This window comes from Syngnathus leptorhynchus, chromosome 6 (genome assembly GCF_054491065.1).
Source record: "Syngnathus leptorhynchus isolate UIUO chromosome 6, UIUO_Slep, whole genome shotgun sequence".
In the NCBI taxonomy this organism is placed as follows: Eukaryota; Metazoa; Chordata; class Actinopteri; order Syngnathiformes; family Syngnathidae; genus Syngnathus; species Syngnathus leptorhynchus.
In genome coordinates this window covers 3,793,678-3,814,350 of record NC_141200.1, presented here as the reverse complement: position 1 = coordinate 3,814,350, position 20,673 = coordinate 3,793,678, and the positions used below count along the sequence as shown (strand labels likewise).

Below are 20,673 nucleotides of genomic sequence, written 5' to 3'. Positions count from 1 at the left end.
TATTAAAAAAAAAAAATGAAATGCAGTATTTGGGAAAAATCTCATCAATAACATGACATGAATATTAATTCTGATATGAAAATGCAGTGTTGTGTTGATAACTGTTTTTCTGGGGTCAGTGAGCATGCCACAGAAGGTAAAGTCCAAATAAACATCAGTATTAGGTGGCAGAGGAGGTGAGAACCTTATTGGACTTCTAAAGTGAGCAAGTGTGGTGGCTACACCATGCTGAGGAGGAAAATGTGAAAAGTTCACTGAGCTTTCAGTGGATTTTGGTACGAGCGGAGACCAAGCCAGCCGGGGTCATTCCAGAAGACAGCCAAGCTAGCTTACAAAAAAGATGATATGGTCGGCAAAATATCGTCACCCCATTCTCACACTCGCGTGTTCAAAACGTGTTTACGCATTTGATAGTTGAAGAAAACAAAAAAGGAAATTTCATTATGTTTTAAAACATTTGCATATTATGCGTAGACTTGTTTACAACATTGATGTCAAGTGAGCTAAAGGTCGAAAATACCTGACGCCAGCTCTTGGCTAACATTCTTTTTTAAATTCAATTTGTAGAAAAACATCCTGCGGCTCTTGTTAGAGGAACCAATTAGCTGGGACATTTTACCCACGGTTTCTGCGAGCGCCGCGTTATCCCCCTCGACGTGGGTTTGGGTTTCTTGGGCTTCGTCGCGGTGGCACATTCCTCGCCGAATTCATTTTGCTCAGCGAGAACGAAAAGAAACGCTCACCTTCCATTTTGGAATCTCGTTTGCTGGCAGTTTTATTTGACTTGACATGTACTGTCTAATAAAATAATAATGAGGTGAATAATCCACAATAGCTCACAAAAAGTGCCTTTATGTGAAGAGTTTTCGGTTTTACGACAAGTCATCAGATCTCCATCGTGCTTCTCCCCCCCGGTGAGTGAGCAAAGTCGGCCATTTTGCCTTGAAGCTTTGGTCACTTTTTGAAAGATTCCAAATTTGAGCTAACTTGAAATGTCATTGTCAGACAATGCTTGACTTAATGATTCATCTACAACCAACTTTTCCTTAAGAAGTGCTATAAGAAGGCTAACCTAGCATAAGTGCTTCACTTTAACAAGACACATCAGTGGACTTTGTCCAAGCTTAATAAAGACGAACCTGCAGGTGACCAAAAGTTCCTGCTTCCGATTTCCCGTCACGACACAAACTGCATTGTTTGAAAAGTGCTTATTTAGCCTGCAATATTTAAAGTAAGTGCTTGTCTGTGTTTGGGCTTCAGGGTAGTGTGTCGAGCTTTGCTCCTTGTCTCTTGTAGCTTTGCTACTTTTTTTTTTTGCCCAAAAAATGTGTCAGTGTTTTACTTTGTGTCTCTTCTTCCCTCCACCCCAGCCACTGCTTCGACACACGGGCTCATCCCGAAATGAAATGCGTTCCTCCTTCCTCCGTGCAGCTGTAATGTCTTGTTCTAGCGGGGGGGAAAAAAAGAAGAAGAAAGCCTGACTGAAAGGCACACAATGTGTGAGTATTGTCATATCTGTCTACGTGTGTTGCCGCACCGATTGTGTTCAACTATCCATTGCTTGGCTGACTCATCATATATAGCACCACTAAATAGCCAATTATAAAGCTTTTTCTTTTGAGGGGAGGGGCAAATAGCTGTAAATCCCAGTAATGTTCTTTCGATGCTGGCAGCCATGATGGATTCCACGTGTAGACCACGGGGGAAGCAGGCGGCAAAGACGGGGGGCCGGGACCCTATAACAGGTACCGATGCATGCTTGACTATGTGCACAGCTGGCACACCGCGTATTGTATGTCACTCCATTTAGAAAAGCGAGTCGGGGCGACCTGCAAATGACATAGCAAGGAACGTGTAGCGAGTGATCTGATATCTCAGTCGACGGGGGTCTTGCTCTGACACTGAACAAGCCACTCTTAAAGTTTGCATGCTAGTGGCTGAATGTGGGGCTGAGGAATGACAACGGAAGCAAAACAAAATGTGACATCATATTACCCCCAAAAAAAATTACAAACATTTTAAGGCCATTGCTCAGTCTTAGATCTGACTGCATTAAAGTCGATAGTCAAATGACATAACGAATATTGAAATTATTGACCACACATGTTCATAATTGAGTGCAAACAGAGGCAAGTCTGTCTTGACCGTCCCGTCCTGTCCTTTAAGAGCTTGACGGTGGCGGCGGTGGAGGGACAAGGCACTCTTCTTCCTCTGGGTCGGCGCACCTCGTGGAAATCATTTCGAAATCATCATCAGAATCCAATTAGGTCGAGTTAAAGGGTTGATGAAGAGGGGACAGGGCAGGACAGGGCTCTCCTTCACTCCGCCTTCCTGAGACGCTTTCATGTGCTCATCTGCCCTCACTGGCATCTTTGTCAGCCCTGTCGGACCCTCACACAAGACCCAGTCATCCTCCACCTTTTCTTTCTTTCTTTTTTTTGGGAGGAGAAACACACCATGTCCCCAGACTGACCTCAAGGCCCCTTTTACATGGGCCAATCAACAATTCCCGCAGTCTGAACAAGCAACTGTTTAGGGCCATGCGTCTTGGACTAGGAACTCATAACGAGTTGTGAGTATGGATGTGTGTGCCTTAGTATCGATAACAAAAAAATTAAAACAGAATGCAGCTTTACTTTTGGTATTAAAAATTGTGTGGGACATAATTCTGCCTAGCAACCAATGACAGCGAAATCGACGTAGGTATGAAATAACTCACTTGATTCAACTGCAAGTCCTGGAGTGTTTTTGTTCTCTCTACAGGCTTGGTCAGATAAACCGTTATTGGTCCAAACTCCGCTTGGCTGATGTTCCGTACGTGCTGCTACCGGCTACACACGTTTTACAGAAAAATAATCAACATTATTGACATGAGTGTTGAAGGCATTTCAAGTGTGTGTGTGTGATGGCTTACTTACTGCAAGTTGTCGCCGTCGTCCAACGCCCACCGCGTCGGCGGAGATGTCCGGTAAGAAATGTTCGCTGAAGATGACAAGCTAGCGTTAAATTTGAAATAGTTTTAGAATTAAATCAGAAAAGATTATTGATATCAGGAAATTCTGCGAGTAAAACAAATGTGATAAAGATTCTTTAAATGATGAGGCACAGCATAGGACAAAAGAATTGTACTCGTAAAATAACAATTGTGCAATTTGTTAGAGTGAACATCCAAGTTAGCACCTGCTATTTCCGTTCTTCAAATTCTTGCTCACCTCTTTGAGTGCCTCAAAGTGTTCTGGTTCCGATGCCATTCCTGAGTCTGGTCCCACCTCACACGCCCTAAGTCCGCCTCTGACCGGTGAACTGGGCCGGCCAAAAAAAAAAAAAAGACTCATAAGAATAAAAAAAAAAAAAAAGATTAAAAAGGGCATCACTGTGCTCAATCCTGAAAAAAAATTGTGTGTCACTGTAAAAAGTTCCTACAGACAGACAAAAATGAAAAGCTGGTGCGGTCAAAGCTGCTGGTGTGTTTACTTTTAGTTTAAAGAGCTTTGTGTGTTTGTTTTCAAAGATATCCACTTGTTGAAAGACGCGCGACTCTCTCTTCCCGAACTGTTGTGCTTCTCCAGTCCGACAGCTTTCTGGAACAAGGGAGAACTGGGCTGATTTACGAGGCGTGTTGAAATCCCATAATAAGGCCGTAATTCAGAGTAAACATTTGCGTTGTGCTGACAGTAGGGCGGCCGTAGACGGGTGTGGGCTAATAATGGATTCTGACGGGGCCGTCACGGGGACTAATGACGCCTTTATTGCTCACTTTCGCCGTAGTGCAGCGAAGGAAAGGGCTGCAGTTTTTCCGGGTTAATTGCCGAGGACCACTAAAAGTGTCAAATGATGGATGTTCCCCCCTCGGGGGGTGCACGAGCAGGCCCGGAAATGGCTGCTTGAGCTTGCCATTCCGGAAAGATGAGGCCGTCGGGAGTTACTTTCTACGACCGTGAATTCAATTTGAATTAAATATGTGTCTTTTCACAGTTAACGTGATTGAGGTTGATGTCATATCAATTTTATGCGCTAAAGCGGCAGCAAACCAGCGCTTAACTGGTTTTATGGTTGGTTATAGAAATCATTGACTCTTAGGGGTTACGGAGATTAGAGTTAAGAGGTTTGGTTAAGTTTGTGGCTTACGGGTTAGCATGTGTTGGAGCTAACATTAGCTAACGTTTAATATGATCGAATTTGAGTAAGCGGGGAGAAAAAAAACATCCAATTAAGCAGTAGCATGGAGACAATTCAGCCCACACCGCCGTCCCCGCCAACCCCCCGGATCTCCAAACCTCTGGAGACACCACTCCAGTACTCCTGCAGGATATCAGGCGAGGGGGCCCCCGTAGGATTCACGCCTGTTAAGAGGGGCTCTTAAGCACATTAAGTGAGCTCTTCTCTGCCCCAAAGAGAAGACGGAATATCAGGAGGTCGGGAGGAGGAACAGAGGGTGGCCTGAATGACTCAAGGAATGACATGCCTCCCCCCCATCTGCCCGGACCCCTCCTTAAACCAGTTCGATAAACTATAAATGCATTGTCAAGGCTGATTATAATTGTGCCTTGTTTATGATAGCGTAAAGCCTATTTCCACCAAAAAGTGCACACAGCTGTTTATTTACATAACTACGGATGTGGAGAGTGGAGGAGACACATCGTGTGAGATTTGAAGGAGACCAAGAAGAATTGTTGCATAGCTTCCTGGAAGACAAACATGGACGCACCGGAATTGCCGTCGTCACCGAAAATAAGAGAGAGACGATCGGGTGCAATAATTACATTGCATTCAGTCCCCGGCAACACAATCGTGGACACACGCAACACTGGAGGGACCACGTCACCCATTCTGGCACACTTGACAACAGGAATCATCCGAGGAATGTTTTTTTTTTTTCCCTTCACAACAAAACATCTTGAGGCTCGTCCCCCCCACCCCCTCCTTCTCCTCACCCCGCTCGCCCCTTCCATCCTCTTCCCTGTCTCTCTCCGTGTAAGCCGATACCCGTTTCAAGTGGGTTACTCATGTCCAGCACATCCACACAAAGCCCGGATAAAATAAACACGCCGCGTCAGATATCTTGGAAAGAATCTGTCATGGCTTTTCGGGGCTAATCACCTCCAGAAGGACCCGGACTCTAAACCCCCTGAAACGTTAACCCCTGTTGGGCAGAGCGTGTCGGGCCGAGCCAGGTTTGGCTGCCTCCTCGAGCCTCGGGCACTTGAGGCGGGGGGGGGGGGGAGAGATCCGGACGAGGAGGAGGGGGAGGAAGGTGGAGTGCTTTCCATAGGTCACGGCCAGGGGTGCGCCAGAGAAGGTCGGCACGAGTCCGTTAAGGATCACAGCATCGGGAGCCTGTCATTGACTCGTCAGTGGCTTAGTGTAGTGAGTCCCAACCCCGGTGCCGGGAAATTATCTAATTTCGCTTAACTGGTTGGACATTTATTATTTCATTACACCAAGTTGTTCATCTATCTATGCCAACGATATATAATGAAAAGCAGAACAATAAACTGCTCTACCACTAGATGGCAGAAGAGAATATTAACCTGTGGATCCACCTGTTGCCATTTATACAAAAGAATAATAGCTCTGCGATCAAGCCCGAGATTTCACATTGAGATGAAGAAATTGTGAGTAAATTGAGACCAGATCTTCATTATTACAGTTTGACATTTTTGTTTGTGGTGTGTCACGAGAGTATTTGAATGTCAAGTGTGTGTGCCTTGGCTCAGTAAAACAAGTCAAAGCAAATAAATCCGCCACATGACAATTCTTATCTCAAAAAAGTGTGAAAATGAGATTTGCACAAACGAAAGCAAAAAGGTGTGACCATTTCGTAGACCCTCCTATTCACAAACCCCCACCACTCATTCTGCTCCCCCCCACCCCCTCCAACTTCTTCTCCCCCTTCTGAAGTCTGGCTGCCGATGTCACAATGTCAAATCATCTCTCCACCTCAGGGCAGGCCAAGGAGGCCAAAAGAGAAATGTCTCTTCTTGAACTTCCTGAGGGCCTGTTACGCTTATTCTGCAGGACCTCTGAGTCAAAGACAAGACTAGGAAACAGTCTCCATGTTGGCCCAGCACAGCTTGAGACACAAAAGCCATCTCGACATACACAGCCAGATCTCACCTCTTGTAGCACTTGTGCTGCGCCGTGCCAGCCTGTTTGGAACTGTCAGCTGGTAGGTTGTAAGTGGCTGGTTTCTCCAGGCCTCCGGATGCCCTGATGGACCTACAGAGGGAAGGCAGAAGGAGGTTAAATCAAGCCTGAAAAAAAAAAAGCAGAGGACCGCAACACCACTTCTGGGAAGTATGAGAGCACTGCTCTGGTTGCCACCACGAGTTATACTCGACAAAGACCTGGCCGGCGTTGGGCGGGTTGACAAGATGACATGGCGATCAAAGGGTTGGACTACTGTTAGAGCGGCGCAGCAAGGCCACGTCACCCCCGGACCGCACGAAATCCAGACGACGACGACGACACGAGACTTGTCGTTTTCCGCGAATGAAGCTCAATAAGAAGCGACAGAGTCTGGCTTCTGCTGTGCGTTACGGCTCGTTAGCGCACGCGAGCTGGAAAGGTGCTCTGCTGCCAAAGAGCAGACCAAGGAACAAACAGGGCCAGCAAACCAAGAAATGGTTCAGATTTTTTTTTTTTTTTAGAAAATGCCGTCAGGGGCATTTAGTGTTAAAGGAGACATATTATGCAACTTTTTCCACAAGACAAGTCAAAATACACAGAGGATGGAGAATTACGACACACTTTATTTTCCTCTCCTTTTATATAGTAATCAGACAGTTCTGTACTTTCTTGAGCTTACCATGTCCTGCTCATATTTTGCACTTGTGAGAAAAATGATATACTTTTTTTTTGTTTTTTATTAAATGAAACCGCTTAAATGTAACACACCTGTGGGTTTTCGTTTGGACTTCATCTTCTGGGCTCTCCTCAGCATCAGCTCAGCTGTGTGCCTGTTCGTAAATCCCCTACAAGTATAAAATGACGCCAAAGTCTTAGGAAAAGTACGTTATGTATGATCTTAAATGTCATATGGAACGGCAAATCATGGAAGATTTTAGTATTTCAAGTTAAAAAAAAAAAAAAGGGGACAAAGAATGGAACCATGTGGGACTCCACTATGTTAATCATCATTGTGAAACAACTTACCATTCCTCCAGAATTCTTTCTGAACTCCCAGACAAGTCACTTGCCACAGAGGTTGATGCAGACTTTTTCCTAAAATCAAAATATATTTTTCCATGATTTTCAAAAGTATATTTATCTCTTATTTCCAATTTCAAAGATGATGGTCAGAGGTCACGAGCGGTGATGTCAACTGCTACGTTAGCATCGCAGCTTGCTAGCTGGCAGTTGCCCGTCTTACCTATTGGAGTTTTGTGGCGAAACCATCTTGTCCTCACATTCTTTGACTTCCCAGGCTTGCGTATGCCTCCGTGTGGGCAGAGGTGGTAGAAGCCTCGGGGAATGTTGCGTATAGAAGCCAGGGAGCTAGAATGCAAACAATACTTACTAGAGCCGGCCGCAAAAGCAGCTGGGCCGTTTCAGCCGAACCCAAACGGCTCACATGATGTACAGCGCAAACGAGCCGGCTGGCCAAAGAAAAGATCCAACGGGAGGTAAATGAAGGCAGAGAAAACACAGCTATGTGAAAAATGACATCAGGCCTCAAGAAGAAGAAAAAAAAAAAAAAGCCGGCATGTTTTTCCAGAAGATCAATCAGCGACAGTTGGAAAGGAATCCCCTGAGGGGGCGATAAGAGCCATGACAAAGGGACAGCCAATCACATCGTTGACAATACTTAGACACAAGAGATGAATTGTGAGAGTATCGGGCATCAATATTCATGCCTATGGCACACTTTATTGTTCCAAATCCAGAACTTTACCTCACAAAGCAACTGCTGTTTGGATGCTGAGTAACTTCTAGCAGGAGCATCTTCATATAAAGTCCAGCCTTGGTCCAGAATTGCCTTTCGATAGAGACAAAAAAGATATTCCAACATTTTTGAACAGAAAAAGAGCAACTGACCTCTATTTGTTTTTTATTTATTCCAAATAATAATTGCTTGTGACCGACAATGAATCGGAATCCAATCATCACAAAACAAATGAATGAATTAAATTTCTCTTTGCACTCAATTCGACATTCTCTGTCATAAAATTTTAAACTAGCATAACATTATTATATAATCAAATTGTTTACCAGGGAGGAGGTGAAAAATGTGATCCTGTTGACTTTTGACAGATTCAAATCACGATGCACGTGGACCCTTGACCCTTAAAGGCCACCGTACTATTGGTTAAGCCTAAAGTATATTGAGCTATATATGAAGTATAGCTATATTAATTTGTCAGATGGAAGAAGAATTAAGGGATTGAAATAACTAATGGCCAGTTTTGTTGAGGGCGTCTTAGTAAAAGGTGTACTCATACACACCTCATCCAGGATAAACTCCTCCACGTCCACCACCTCAAAAGCATCGTCGTCACTTTGCAGTGCCGTGACGGCGGCAAGTGCGGCCGCCAGCCTCCTCCTCAAGGTGAGGCCTCTCCATCGCGCCTGGATGCGGAACACACACAAAACAGTTTTTTCCCCCCCTAAAACGTTCCATGAATCACAGCGCTAAAAACCGTGCGCTTAGGCCATTCCAAAGACAAAACATGTTAACCTAAATTTTTTTTCCTCCCCCTGAACTCTGTGTGACTTTGGGTTGCTCCAAGACAAATGGAGCTCCAGTGTGCCTCTAAATTCAAGCGTCCCCATGGGAATTGGAGTGAGAACAGGGGGGGACTCCTACTACCACACTTCTTTGGAATTTGATAAATCACTACGTACCTTCCCAACACATGAACGCACACGTGCTTGTGAAATGTACTTGTGAAAAGCTTTTAATTCATAAACTTAATATTTCTCAAAACAATGACAATTATTTTAGTAATTACATCTTGAGAAACTCCTTAGAAACGTTTAACTTAGAAAAAAATATGTTTCTATTATCTGCACACACATGTATAGACACATACACACACAATCACATGTACCTCAAAGGCCTCATTTGACATATGTATGTGTTGAAATATAAATGTGCAGGAAGTGTTGAATTGCACGCGTTCTGCAAGAAAAGCCCCGTGGAGGATTGGTGCAACGAGGCTACACGGCACGTATGAGGCCCTTAACGTCACAAACTAGTTCAAAACATGTTTACAGGGATTCCCAAACAGAGGTGATCTACATTGAAAGTGAAATAGTGACAAATATTAATCTTCTATAATAATTCATTTCCAATCTTTAAATAATGCTGTAATTGGCTATAAATGGAGGAAGGTGACAAAGAAGGGCTGCACCACCTCAATCACGGTATTGAGGTTGGACAAGCGTGTGGCTAAAAAATTTCGACCAAAATTATTACCTGGATGACGGTTGCCGCACGGTGCCGGGCCATGATGCTCCTCGCCGCCGTGGACTTAAGACTCCCTCCGTCTGCAACTTTTTCTCCTTCATCTTCTGACGCAAAAGAATTTGTGGTGGCAACAGGCGAAACCTGAGTTTCATCCAAGGCAGACGTTTGCCCGTGGTGGGTATGCTCGAGGGAGCGTCGCTGCTCCTTAGCCAGGTGCAAAGCTTCCGTTAAATGCCCGCGGGAAATTTTGATGGCGTCCAGCGGGTGCGAAGCTTGTTCAGCGTGACTGCGTAAAGAAACATAAAAAAAGAACATACAGTAGATCATGATGGATATATTATATAAACAGTGTAAATGAAAAGCATAAACTTTACTTTTTTAACATGGACATTTCCAAATTTACACTGACGTAGGTTTGATTTTAAAAAAAGATGGCAAAACAGCGAGAAAAAAAAAATTGAGGCATCTCACTGGTGATCTATTTTTAGAACAGGTCAGCAAATCTTTGGAATACATTGGCGACCCCTAGTCTCCGGCGCGGTCCCTCTTACGTATGAATGACGTCGTACGAACGGAACCCCGTTGCCTCCGTCACGTGACGAACATCGACCTCCACATACTTAATCGTGGACCTCCAAGTGAGAATATGTGTGTGAGTAACTCTTTCATTGAGGGGATTTAGTGGCCTACAAAGGCACCTCAATGAAAACTTAATGAATCTATTAGCAGCATGTTTCTGACCCCCTCCCCTTTCACTCCTCTAGCCTGAGGGGCTCTTCTAGGATAACCTGTAGACCACGTCCCGCTCCACAAAGATCTGCCTCTTCCCCTCACAGTGGGACAAAGAGGGAGAAGAGTCTGGAGCTCCAAAGGGATGCGACCCCTGTAACCCTCCTTCTTTTTACCTGCTGGTTCACTCCAGGGTCACTCAGAAAATGAGACACTGTTTCATTGGAGGTTTACACGTAAAAGCTGGTGATCGGTGAAATATTCAGAGGAGTACAGTGGAAAGTGGAGTGTTGTGGAAAATATAAGCCCCCGACAGCAGTTTCATCGATCGAGATGAAATCGAGTTGTCATCGTAACAGGAAGCATGAAAAAGTCTCAAGGACCCATGTTTGAAATTGAACAGGAAGCAATAGCAGCCAGGGTTCAACTAGACTTTTTTTCCTTATTAAAGTTTGACCAGTTTGAGGATTTGGGGAATCATAAAATAAACTCAAAATTTGGTGGATCAAAACGGAATTAAACAGAAAGTCTGTCAATTTTGGCTTGAAGGGTAAAAAAATGGCAAAATTTATACTACAAAACTCCAAATAGGCTTCAAAACTGAGCTGCAAAACTGATAAGAGCCCAAAGTCATTTAATAGCTCATAATTGGTACGCTCACGATATGGGCACCAGAATTTGAATCGGAATCGCTGGTCTATTATTTTTTTTTTTCTCGCAACAACAGCCTTTTAGTGAACCTTCCGCCTTCTAGGTTTACACGTCCTCACTGTATTTTTTTAAAGTATCGCTCCAACATATTGGACCACTTTGCAGCAGTTTTGTGTGCAGCAACTATTAAAAGTAAAAGTGATATTGTCTGCAGGCGCTCTTTCATCCTACGTCCTGTTGGGAAAAGTTGTGAAACTGTACCCCCGCCAGACCGCATGGTTCCTCCACCTTTACAGGACGGGCGTGTGGGCAATACGCCCAACCTCGTCTAAGCCTTGCGGTGACACCGGGTCAGGCCAGAGGTTAAATGGCGGCGCTGTTCCCCGCAAGACCACAAACTGGCTCATTGTCCAGTGGCCAGAGGGGAGTCGAGGTCCAACTGTGAGGGGTGAGCGACGCTAACGGCTCTCCCTCAAGCCACGGCGGTCCTCGGCGTGACCTGCGAGAGTCGCCGACGCCGCGTTTCATCTTTTGTGCGTCGTAATTTGGACGGGTCACCGAGACGAGTGGAAAGTTGACCGGCGTTTTAAAAGCCTTGGTGGTCCGAGAAGCACGGCGGGCCGGTGACATGGAAGGTCTTGTGAAAATAGATGAACGTTGTCTCAAGGCTAGCTACACCCTGTGCATCAGACATAACAAGAAGGTAGCCCGACATTCCTGGCCGGCACGCGGGTCTCTCAAGACAGGGACTTAAAAGATAAGCTGTCTTTTTGTACCACGTTTTATTTGCCGCTTGCTGTGCTACTCTATTACCTGCTAAGGTCAGATAGAAAATGATCACTTAAAGGCCTCCTGGCACTAAAAATCACAAAAACCACATTAAATGTTTCGACTCTGCGCCAACAAGGAAGTGAAGATTGAAATCGCAGCTAACTCAATAATTACGGATGTTAGAATCGATTCAGGCCGATACCAGAACAAAATTCTTGAGATGTCACCAGTACCGATACCAAGTACCGATACCACTAGACCTTTATGTATTGAGTTTTCCTTCAAATTATCTACCTGAGCTGCTCGATGTGTCGCCGCTGTAAATCGCCAATCTGCTCAAGTTGCGTCCGGATCAAGCTGAGGAGACGGTCCGAGGCAGAGTCGATCTGCCTAGCGACAGCCGAGTCCGTCGGGAGGAAGTCTGAATCCGTCCCGTCGATGGTCTTCAGACTGGACACTGCTGCCTGTAGAGTCCATCTGACAGCAAAAGATAATTTGATCATCTCCTAGAAGCCATTTCAGTAATTTGGAATCATTCATAAATGTAGCAAAATTTCACAATAATATACCAGTTAGCCTTTTTTTATCGACAGTCCGTTTGTCCTCTGGGATAAGTGTATGTTTTTACGATCATGGTAATGACACACACACAAAAAGTAGTCCTGCGCTTGTAAAAAAAAGTCTAACAAGTGTTGTTAGTTAAGTATCGGGGCCTCGCGAGGGCAAGCGACCCGCTGAGCGGCAGTCTGAATGGTCGCGGGGGCGCACGAAATGGCGGCCCGAGGCTAAGGATGTCCGAGCGGAGGAATCCCAACTATCTGCCGGAGAAACAGACTTTTCCGGGCTGTGCAAATGTGGGAATATGTGAAGATGGAAAGTCTGCGGGACGCTGGGGAACGTCAATGATAATACAATTTAAGAAAAACACACCCTTGGGCTACAAAGTTTTTTTTAAATACGATAGACAGAGATGTTTAAGATGGATTCTCAGAGTAACTTACGATAAACATGGCGAACGTGAGAGGCAGCTTTTGAGTTTTGTGGAAATTTAAGTCCTGCGTTTGCAAAAAAAAAAGACCCAATCAGGAAACGTGATATTTAAAACAGCTACTCCAGGTCTTTAATTAAAAGAATATTCAAAGGTTTTGGGGGAAAAATATGTTGGAATAGGTTTAATTTCTGCATACTACGCGGCCCAATTTTATGTCAACCCTCTTCAAATTTTTATTCCTCGCAGTCAACCCAAAAGCACTTTAGATTTTTGACATGGGTTAACATCAGTCTGCCAACATCTCAAAGGAGATCTTAACGTTTTTGGTAAAAGGCTGCTTTCTGTTCAACAACATTAAACACAAGGGTTGTTTTTTTTCAAAGAACTTCCTCTGTGGTTGTGATTGACAGCTCGCTGTCGTTTGCCACGGTCTGACCGTGTTTTTGTGATGGGGATTCTGTTGCGTGCCTGCGGGCATGTTGTCTGGCACTCTTCAAACCTAGCAGCAAATCTAAATAAATAAAAACCCTCTCCGACCTCATATGAAATCACTTGAAGTGGGCTGATCTGTTGGAAGAGGGAAAAACCCCCCAAAAATCTCATCCTCATTATTTCTTCTCATTTTCACAAAGAGAAATACACAATAGTTTGCATACAATGATGCTAACGAATGCTAACGGTAGCGCCCATCTGTTTGCCCATCTCGGTGAACCAAAAAAATAGCCTGCTCGCTAACAAACAGATGACAATTTTTTTTTTTTTTCTCTTTCCCAGGAGGTCGGCGCTTTCCTGAATGATAGCCTGCCTACTTAGCATAGCGTTGTTAAAACAACACATCTAAGACTTTGGCGCACTCCTGCTTATCATCCACATCCTCCCTCTTCCCATATTTCACAGCCCAAATGACTTTCCTCCAGAAATCCGACAGTGAAGGTGGAAGCTAAATTTATCGGGATCGTTTTTTTTCTTCAGGGGCGATGAGATTCCCAACGCTTGTCGCTGTTTTAACTGGCTCTGGATGAAAGACGAGGCGAATGGAAATACAGAGTGTAAATTCCACTTTTAGGCACCGCTGGGGGTCACGTTGAGTTCATGGCAAAGGGGTCGACCAGAATTTAAAGGGGTCATGTTATGGAAAATGTACTTTTTATTTCCACAGCAAAAAAAAAAAAATCACAAATACCAAACTCAGTAACAGCTCGCTTCATCACAACGCCCTAGCTGCATCTCGGTTGCCATGGTAACAAAAGCTCATTAGCATTTTCTCGAGACTGACGCAATGAGACTGCGTCACAATTAACGTTAAGTGTTCTGTAATTCTTTAATCCTTTGTTGGGTTGGACGGGAGAACGTCAGAGAGGTTTTATCGAGACATCGGGGAAGTGTTTGAAAAGGGAGGCACAAAACGTCTCCTTGGGGTCGCAATCCTCAAGCAAAGTCATACCGCTTGTGTTTGGCTCTTCGAGTTTGCTGTTTGAGACAAAAATCCGTAACGCAATTATCCCTAAGGCAAGCATTAATGGCCTTTTTGGCAAGACATTTCAAACTTACTTTAGCTAGTTTTGGACCTGCTGCCATAACAGAATGCTTGTGAATCGGAATCCAAGTTACGCCCATAGACGAGCATATTTAGCATATAAACTCATAGAAAAATGCTGAATTTAATTTCTGTAAAAAGTGTGCTTCCAAAGAGGCAGAAGTAAAATGACATTGGGTTAAATTAAATGTATGAGGACTGTAGCGAAAATCTGTGTAATTGTAAAATGTCACTTTATTTGGGTAATTTGAGTGTGACACAGTGGAATAGGAATTTAGGAAATGTAAAATAAAAAGAATTCCCAAAATAATCCAGAATAAATTCTGCATTAATTCGGGGATACTGTAAATGGGGAATTGGGCAACGTGAGAAAAAACAGCTTTGAAAATTCACCCTGGTGGGCCGCAGGTGATTTTTCAACTTCTCACCTCCAACCGCTCTCCCGTTGGAGAGGATTCCCAGCGAGGTGCACCTCATTCAGGGAACAGCATCCTTGTAGGCCGCGACAAACATTCTGCACATCTAGGAAACCATTTTTTGCTTATTAGGCATATTGGACCGAGAAAATTTCAAAGCTCAATTACCTGATAGACAGTTGAAACTCAGATCCAAGGTAGCGAGCGATACGGCAACAGACATGTCAGGCAGGTGTGTGAGCCTTGAACACGCAAAGAAATACAGTTGAAGAACACGGCACATTTTCTTGTGTAATATCCCCGGACGCTTAATTAGGTACACAATTTAATGAGACAATATAAAAATTCTTGTCGTCACACTGAAAGCTGTTTCTAATACTGTGGTGATATTATTTGGCAAAGCGGGAGGGTTACAATAAAAAAATGATAGTGGTACTCAAATATAATTGCTCTAATATGAAAAGTATTATTTTGAATGATTGCACTTTGTATATTAAATGGAGAGCATCTGTTGGTAGACTTTTGTTGATTGTTGATTTAAAAAAAAAAAAAAAAAAAATACGAGACAGACTTCCCCTTCCACAAAATCTTCAAGCATCTCAATTTAACTGAATATTTGTATATAATTTTCCATTCTCCTGATTACCTGTTGCGTGCCAGCGTGAGCTTGTGCAAGTGGGGCAGCCATGAGGCGGCGAGTAGGCAACGCAGGGAGCCCAGGCTGTTGTCGTCCATGTGAAGCTCCCCGAGGAGGACGTGGTCGAGCAGAGCGGGCGGCTGGAATGGAGGAACACAGCCCGGTTGTCACTTAGCGATGGGAGGTGGGAAGTGGGGGGTGGGTTACAACAACGTTAGCGGGCTGCCGCTAAGTGGGGTCCATCCGTCAATGTCAGACGGTCCAGCCGGGCAGAAAAGTACCGTTTCATTAAGTAATTAGGCCCGCTAATATGTTCTTGTATTTGTCTTGTTAATTGCTTGGAATGACACCATTGCCCAATTACTGATAAAATGTTTATTTTAGTTAAATATTTAATTTATTTTATTTCAAATTAAAATTAACAAAATACATTTTGATTTGTTTTTAAATGTTTAGTACTGAATTTTTGTTCTACAGAAAATAACTGGTTCTTGTTAGCTTGGTGACTTTTTTTATTTGGGTTTGTCATTATAGCAAACATATTTACTTGAGTGATTTTTACTTTATTTTTAAAAATTCTAATAATTTTTTTGTGGCTCACAGTTTGGGTAAGAATTCCCCCCCTAAAAATATGTGTATTTTACATGAATGATTTTCAAAATTCTATTTAAAAATATGACCCACTTTTTTATTTTTTTTCAATTGCAATATTGATCTATTTGAATTGAAATCAAATAAAAAAGTGGAAATGCAAACGATAGCTCAAGATGAATAAAGGTCAATAGTACCTCAGTGAGACTGTTGTCAGTCAGGTCCAACGTACGGAGCAGAACGTTGCTCTCCAAAGACTCCACACCAACCAGGTGATTGTGGGAGCAGTCAAGGTGCAACAGGGTGCAGATGTCCTTCAGCCCTTTAGTACTCACAAGCTGGTTGTGGTCCAAAGACAAACGTTGGAGTCTCCTCAAAGAACCTAGACCTGCTAGAAGATAGGAAACAAATCACGAGTTACTCAATTATAATTTTGCTTGCACAAATGTAAAAAAAGAGTGGAATTTTGCTGCATGCGTTGAAAAAATAAAGTCCAGCACTGACAGACACAAGTTAAGTACTTTAAGGACTTCTTGAGAGTCCGACATGATCAATTACTCAAGAAGTAAAGAAGTCTCAAGTTAGTTCATCTTGCAGTGGTGAGCAAAATAGAGGCATATCTATTGTAACACTGCCCCCTTCTGGAGAATTGTGGACAGTGCAGTAGTAGGAAGTTCAAAGGTCGAATTTGATAAATTTCTAAATGTGCTTATCTGAATTCGGTAACGATGGACCCAAAAACCTTTTGTCATTGCAAATTTGTAATCATAAAAAAAAAAATGTTTACCAATGCGTGTAATGGAGTTGTGTGAAAGTTCTAGAACATCCAAGTTCTCTGCTCCGCTTAGGCCGTGAATGGATGTCAGCTTGTTGCAGCCCATCTTGAGAACTCTCAAGCCAATCATATTCTCACAGTCCACCCTTGAGATGTCATTTTCCTACCATGAAAAAAAAAAAAGTTCTAAAAATAAAACGGAGATTTTTCCTTTGACAAAATGGACGTCATTCAAGATGGCGTTCACCTGCACGTCGACGTAGCACAGCTCTGCTAATTGGTTGATTCCTTCCAAAACTTTGATCCCGCATCTTCTCAGCGTGAGAGACTGGAGTCGTGCGCACTGAGACAGAGTGGACAAATTACAGCCCGGCAAGTCTTCCAGGACCAAGATGGTCACCTGGAAGAAACAAAATGGTGTCATCAGTTCAGTTTTTTTTCAAATTACAAATTCAAGTGCTGGTTTTGGTGGGAACCTCCTGCAGGGAACCCCTGGATGCAGCCTGCAGCAGCATGTCAGGACAAAGCGGAGGAAGGTCATTGTCCCGAGCGGAGCGCCTGGACTCTCTCCTGGACCCAACAGAACTTCTTCGCCTGCTCCTGTTCTGTACTTCCGACCAGGGGACGCATATTTTCATCCAAGAAAGCCTATTTTGATCCATTAGCTGTTCTTTGTTGTTCTGAATGTTCTCATGGATGTTCTCATGGATGCTCTCCTGAATGTTCTCATGGAAGTTTGGTTGGATGTTCTCCTGAATATTCTCATGGATGCTCTGCTGGATGTTTTCCTGAATATTCTCATAGATGTTCTGCTGGATGTTCGGACGGATGTTCTCCGTAATGTTTGCATGGTTGTTCTCATTGATGATTGGCTGGATGTTCTTTTGAATGTTCTCGTGTGTGTTCTCATGGATGTTTGGATGGATGTTTCCCTCAATGTTCTCTTTGGTGTTCTCCTGAATGTTCTCATGGAGGCTCTGAAAATCCTCATTGATTTTCAAATGGATTTTCTCCTGCATGTTCTCATGGATGTTCTCAATGTTCTTGCAAATATTCTGAGGTATGTTTTCATTGATGTTCTGGTGGATGTTCTCATGCTGATTCTGAAGGATATTCTGAGTGATGTCCTTTTGATGGATGTCGTCACAGATGTTCTGTTGGGTGTTCTTGGGGATGTTTTGATGGATGCTCACATGAATGTTCTCCTGAATGTTCCTGTCCATTTCAATTCCGGAGAGTCTAATCGCAAGCCTTTCATCTTGGTTTGGTTTTTCCTTCTCTTCATTCTCTGTCCTTTTTTCTCCTTCTTGCTCTGGATGTTGTTCCACTCGCTTTGTCATCTTTTCCACCTCATCCATCTTTCTCCTCATTTCCCTATCACTCTTTTTCTTTCCCCTTGCTTCTTCTTCCATTTGTTTGGTCTCCTTTTCCTCTTCTTTTTTCTCCTTTACAGCTTCTTTTGTCCTCTTGTCCTCTTCCTCAGTTTTTGGGCTCATTTCTTCCGTGTGCTCACTCTTCTTCTTTATTTCATCCTCAATTTCCCTCGGTTTTGTCTCGCCCTTTGTACTCTCCTCTTGGTCCACCACTCTCCTCGTCTTTTCCAGCCCCTCCAGTTGTTTGTGCACTTCATTTTTACTCCTACCTTCCTCTTCCTCCTTTGTCGTCAACTCTTCTTCGATTTGCATCACTTCTGCCTCCAGTTTTCTCTTTTCCTCTTCCTCGCGGTTAGTTTTCTCCTCTCCCTCCTCCGTCCTCGTTCTTTCCACTTCCCCTATCTTCTTTCTCCAGACTTCCTCTGCTTTTGCCTTCCTCTCTGCCTGCTTTCTCTTGTCCTCCTCCTCATTCTTCCTCTGTAGTTGCTTTTCTTCCATAAGGTTCCCATTTTTCCGTCTTTTGTCTTCCTCCTTGTTCATCCTCAGTTCTTCTTGCACTTGTTTGTGCCTCTCTTCTTCCTGCCTCCTCCTCTCTTCCACTTTTTCCTCCTTGCTTCCAGTTATTTCCACTTCCTCTTTCAATTTACTTTCTGTTCCTTTCCTTACCTTTTCTTCATTTGCTTTTATCCTTTCCTCTTCCTCTGTTTGCTTCCTCTCTTCCTCTTTCCTCTTCTCATCCGCTCGCTGCTGCTCTTTCAGATTCTCTTCTATCCTTTTCTGCCTCTCTTTATCTTTCCTTTTCTTTTCCTCTTCCTCCTGTCGCTGCACCAGGCTCCTCTGCTCCTCTTTGCTCTTTTTCAACTCCTCCTCCACTTGTCGTTTCATGTTATCGAGTCGCTCCTGTTGGATCGATACATGGTAAATAATTCTTCACCTTTTAGATTTCCTTAACATGACTGACCTGTTGAAGATGCAACTCCCGCTCAAGCTTTTCCTGAGCCTTTAACTCCATCATATCAGCTTCCTTCCGACGCAGCTGCAAAAGAGAAAAACAACAAGATTCCTGGATTTAGCGAAAAAACAATTCTTCAACTCACCTTTCCCATCTCCATTATCCTCTGTAGCTCCTCCTCAAAGTCTCGCTCCTCTCGTCTCCTACGCTCCATGTCCAGATGGAGCTCACTTCCACCCACATCTACAAAAAGATGTCAAGTGAATAAGTGACTAAGCTTATGTTGTGGCGCCGCCTTGTGGGCGTTTATAGTCCTGCCGTAATGTACCTTGGCTGTGGCTGGGCACAGTTGAAAACTCTTGTTCGTCCGCATCACTGCCAGAGGTGGCGCTGTTGTCTTGATTTTGGTCGTCAAAAGTGTCTGCCTGCATGAGAGAAACACAGTTCACACGCAGTAGCAGTCAGAAAAGGAATAAATATTGTATAAACTCCAATTTAGTCAGTATGTTTATTTTTCCTGGAAGAGGTGGCCTTTAATACAATGAACATGTCATGAAAGACAGTTACCGTCTCATTTGTTGTCTCCGTGTCCTTATCGACCAAAGCAACCTTTTCTTGCGTTACTCTTTCAGTGCTTCGTAATGCAGTGAGGTCTGAGAACAAAAATCAGTTATAGTTTCTTTGTCAATGTACACAATTGGTTCTTTACAGAAAACTCAGAGGTATTCATACATTCAAGGTCCTCCAGGACGAGCTTCTCACAAGCTGCCGCTCGGCTTCTGGAGTACTCAAAGTAGCTGAGCAGTGATGCCGGGATTTCATCGGAGGTCTGAAATCCCAAAATGGAAGTTAAGATCTCAATCAAAACAAAGGAGTTATTTCAGATCATTGAAAACATCAATAAAAGCTGAACAACTGGTGGTAGGCCAAAAACTAGGTACTTGAGAAACCTAATAAGTTTGATCCAAGTATTTTTTTCCCTTTCTTTTTCCCCTTTTCTTTCTTTTTTCATGTTCTTCAATCCCAATCTCACTGCTTCCCTACATGTTACTTCCAATTTCCCTCCCTTCCATCCTTGTTTCCTTCATTTGAAACAATCCCATGCTTAATTATTTCCATTACTTGTACATCATTCTTTCCTTCCATCCTGTATTCTTTACTTCCCATCATACATCCTCTATCTACCTTCTTTCCTTACTTTCATACATCCTTATCACAGTTAATTTTACTGTAAACAATACCTACCTTTAGCCCACCTGGGGTTTGCCATTATGCTAGCACTTGTATGAACCAGTTGTTTTCAAAAGTGAATTTTCAAGTGAACATACAACTTGCTTCAAAATACTTAAACACCAACCTCGTCCTCATACTCTTCATCGGTGTCTTCCTCTTCCGTTTCTGAAGATGTGAGGAGCAACTCGGACATGTTGTGACGTTGATTGTCCACTTCTTTTCACCTGACTAGTACTCATTGAGCTGCCCAATTTATATTAAAAGTTGTGCCACAGTTGGCAAATACACGCTTAATTGTCACATTTGCCGTCTCGTCACGTAAAATGGCATTTGGCGCGCAATTTTACCTTCGTTGATAAACGTTTACTTCCACTTCTACGAGTTATCGTTACTATAGAAACAGTGTCCGCTACGGAAGATTATAAAGGACAAAATACGCGAAAAGCAATTGGAAATTCATTATTTTGTTGGACAGCTGAAAGTTTATTTGGGTTTTCATTGTATAAGAATCATTTATTTTCTATAATTGATTTAAGTAATTTGCTGTAGTTTACTGACAACTTAATCCTTAAGTACTATAGAAACAAGAATTGTGTCTTGCTATAATG

The 20,673-nt window shown here is 43.4% G+C and overlaps 1 protein-coding gene across 2 annotated transcripts; it reads right to left on the bottom strand.

Annotated features, from left to right (window-relative positions):
* Positions 1–514: 514 nt before the first annotated feature.
* On the bottom strand, positions 515–20,512 carry lrriq1 (leucine-rich repeats and IQ motif containing 1). Of its 2 annotated transcripts, none has more exons than XM_085914826.1 (25): positions 20,190–20,512; positions 19,565–19,661; positions 19,400–19,485; positions 19,161–19,257; positions 18,978–19,075; positions 18,842–18,916; positions 16,984–18,780; positions 16,755–16,907; positions 16,520–16,670; positions 15,930–16,123; positions 15,151–15,281; positions 14,673–14,746; positions 14,517–14,610; positions 11,855–12,037; positions 9,419–9,695; positions 8,446–8,568; positions 7,895–7,978; positions 7,373–7,497; positions 7,156–7,224; positions 6,898–6,974; positions 6,118–6,219; positions 3,213–3,303; positions 2,919–2,982; positions 2,720–2,831; positions 515–1,446 (listed from the first exon to the last, which is right to left on the bottom strand). In XM_085914826.1, exons 1-25 carry the CDS (start codon positions 20,256–20,258, stop codon positions 1,331–1,333), a joined length of 4,539 nt encoding a protein of 1,512 aa, XP_085770952.1. In that variant the 5' UTR covers positions 20,259–20,512; the 3' UTR covers positions 515–1,330. The 2 variants fall into 2 exon arrangements, with proteins under 2 accessions (XP_085770952.1, XP_085770953.1); XM_085914827.1 differs by having other exon boundaries at positions 15,930–16,120.
* Positions 20,513–20,673: the final 161 nt, after the last annotated feature.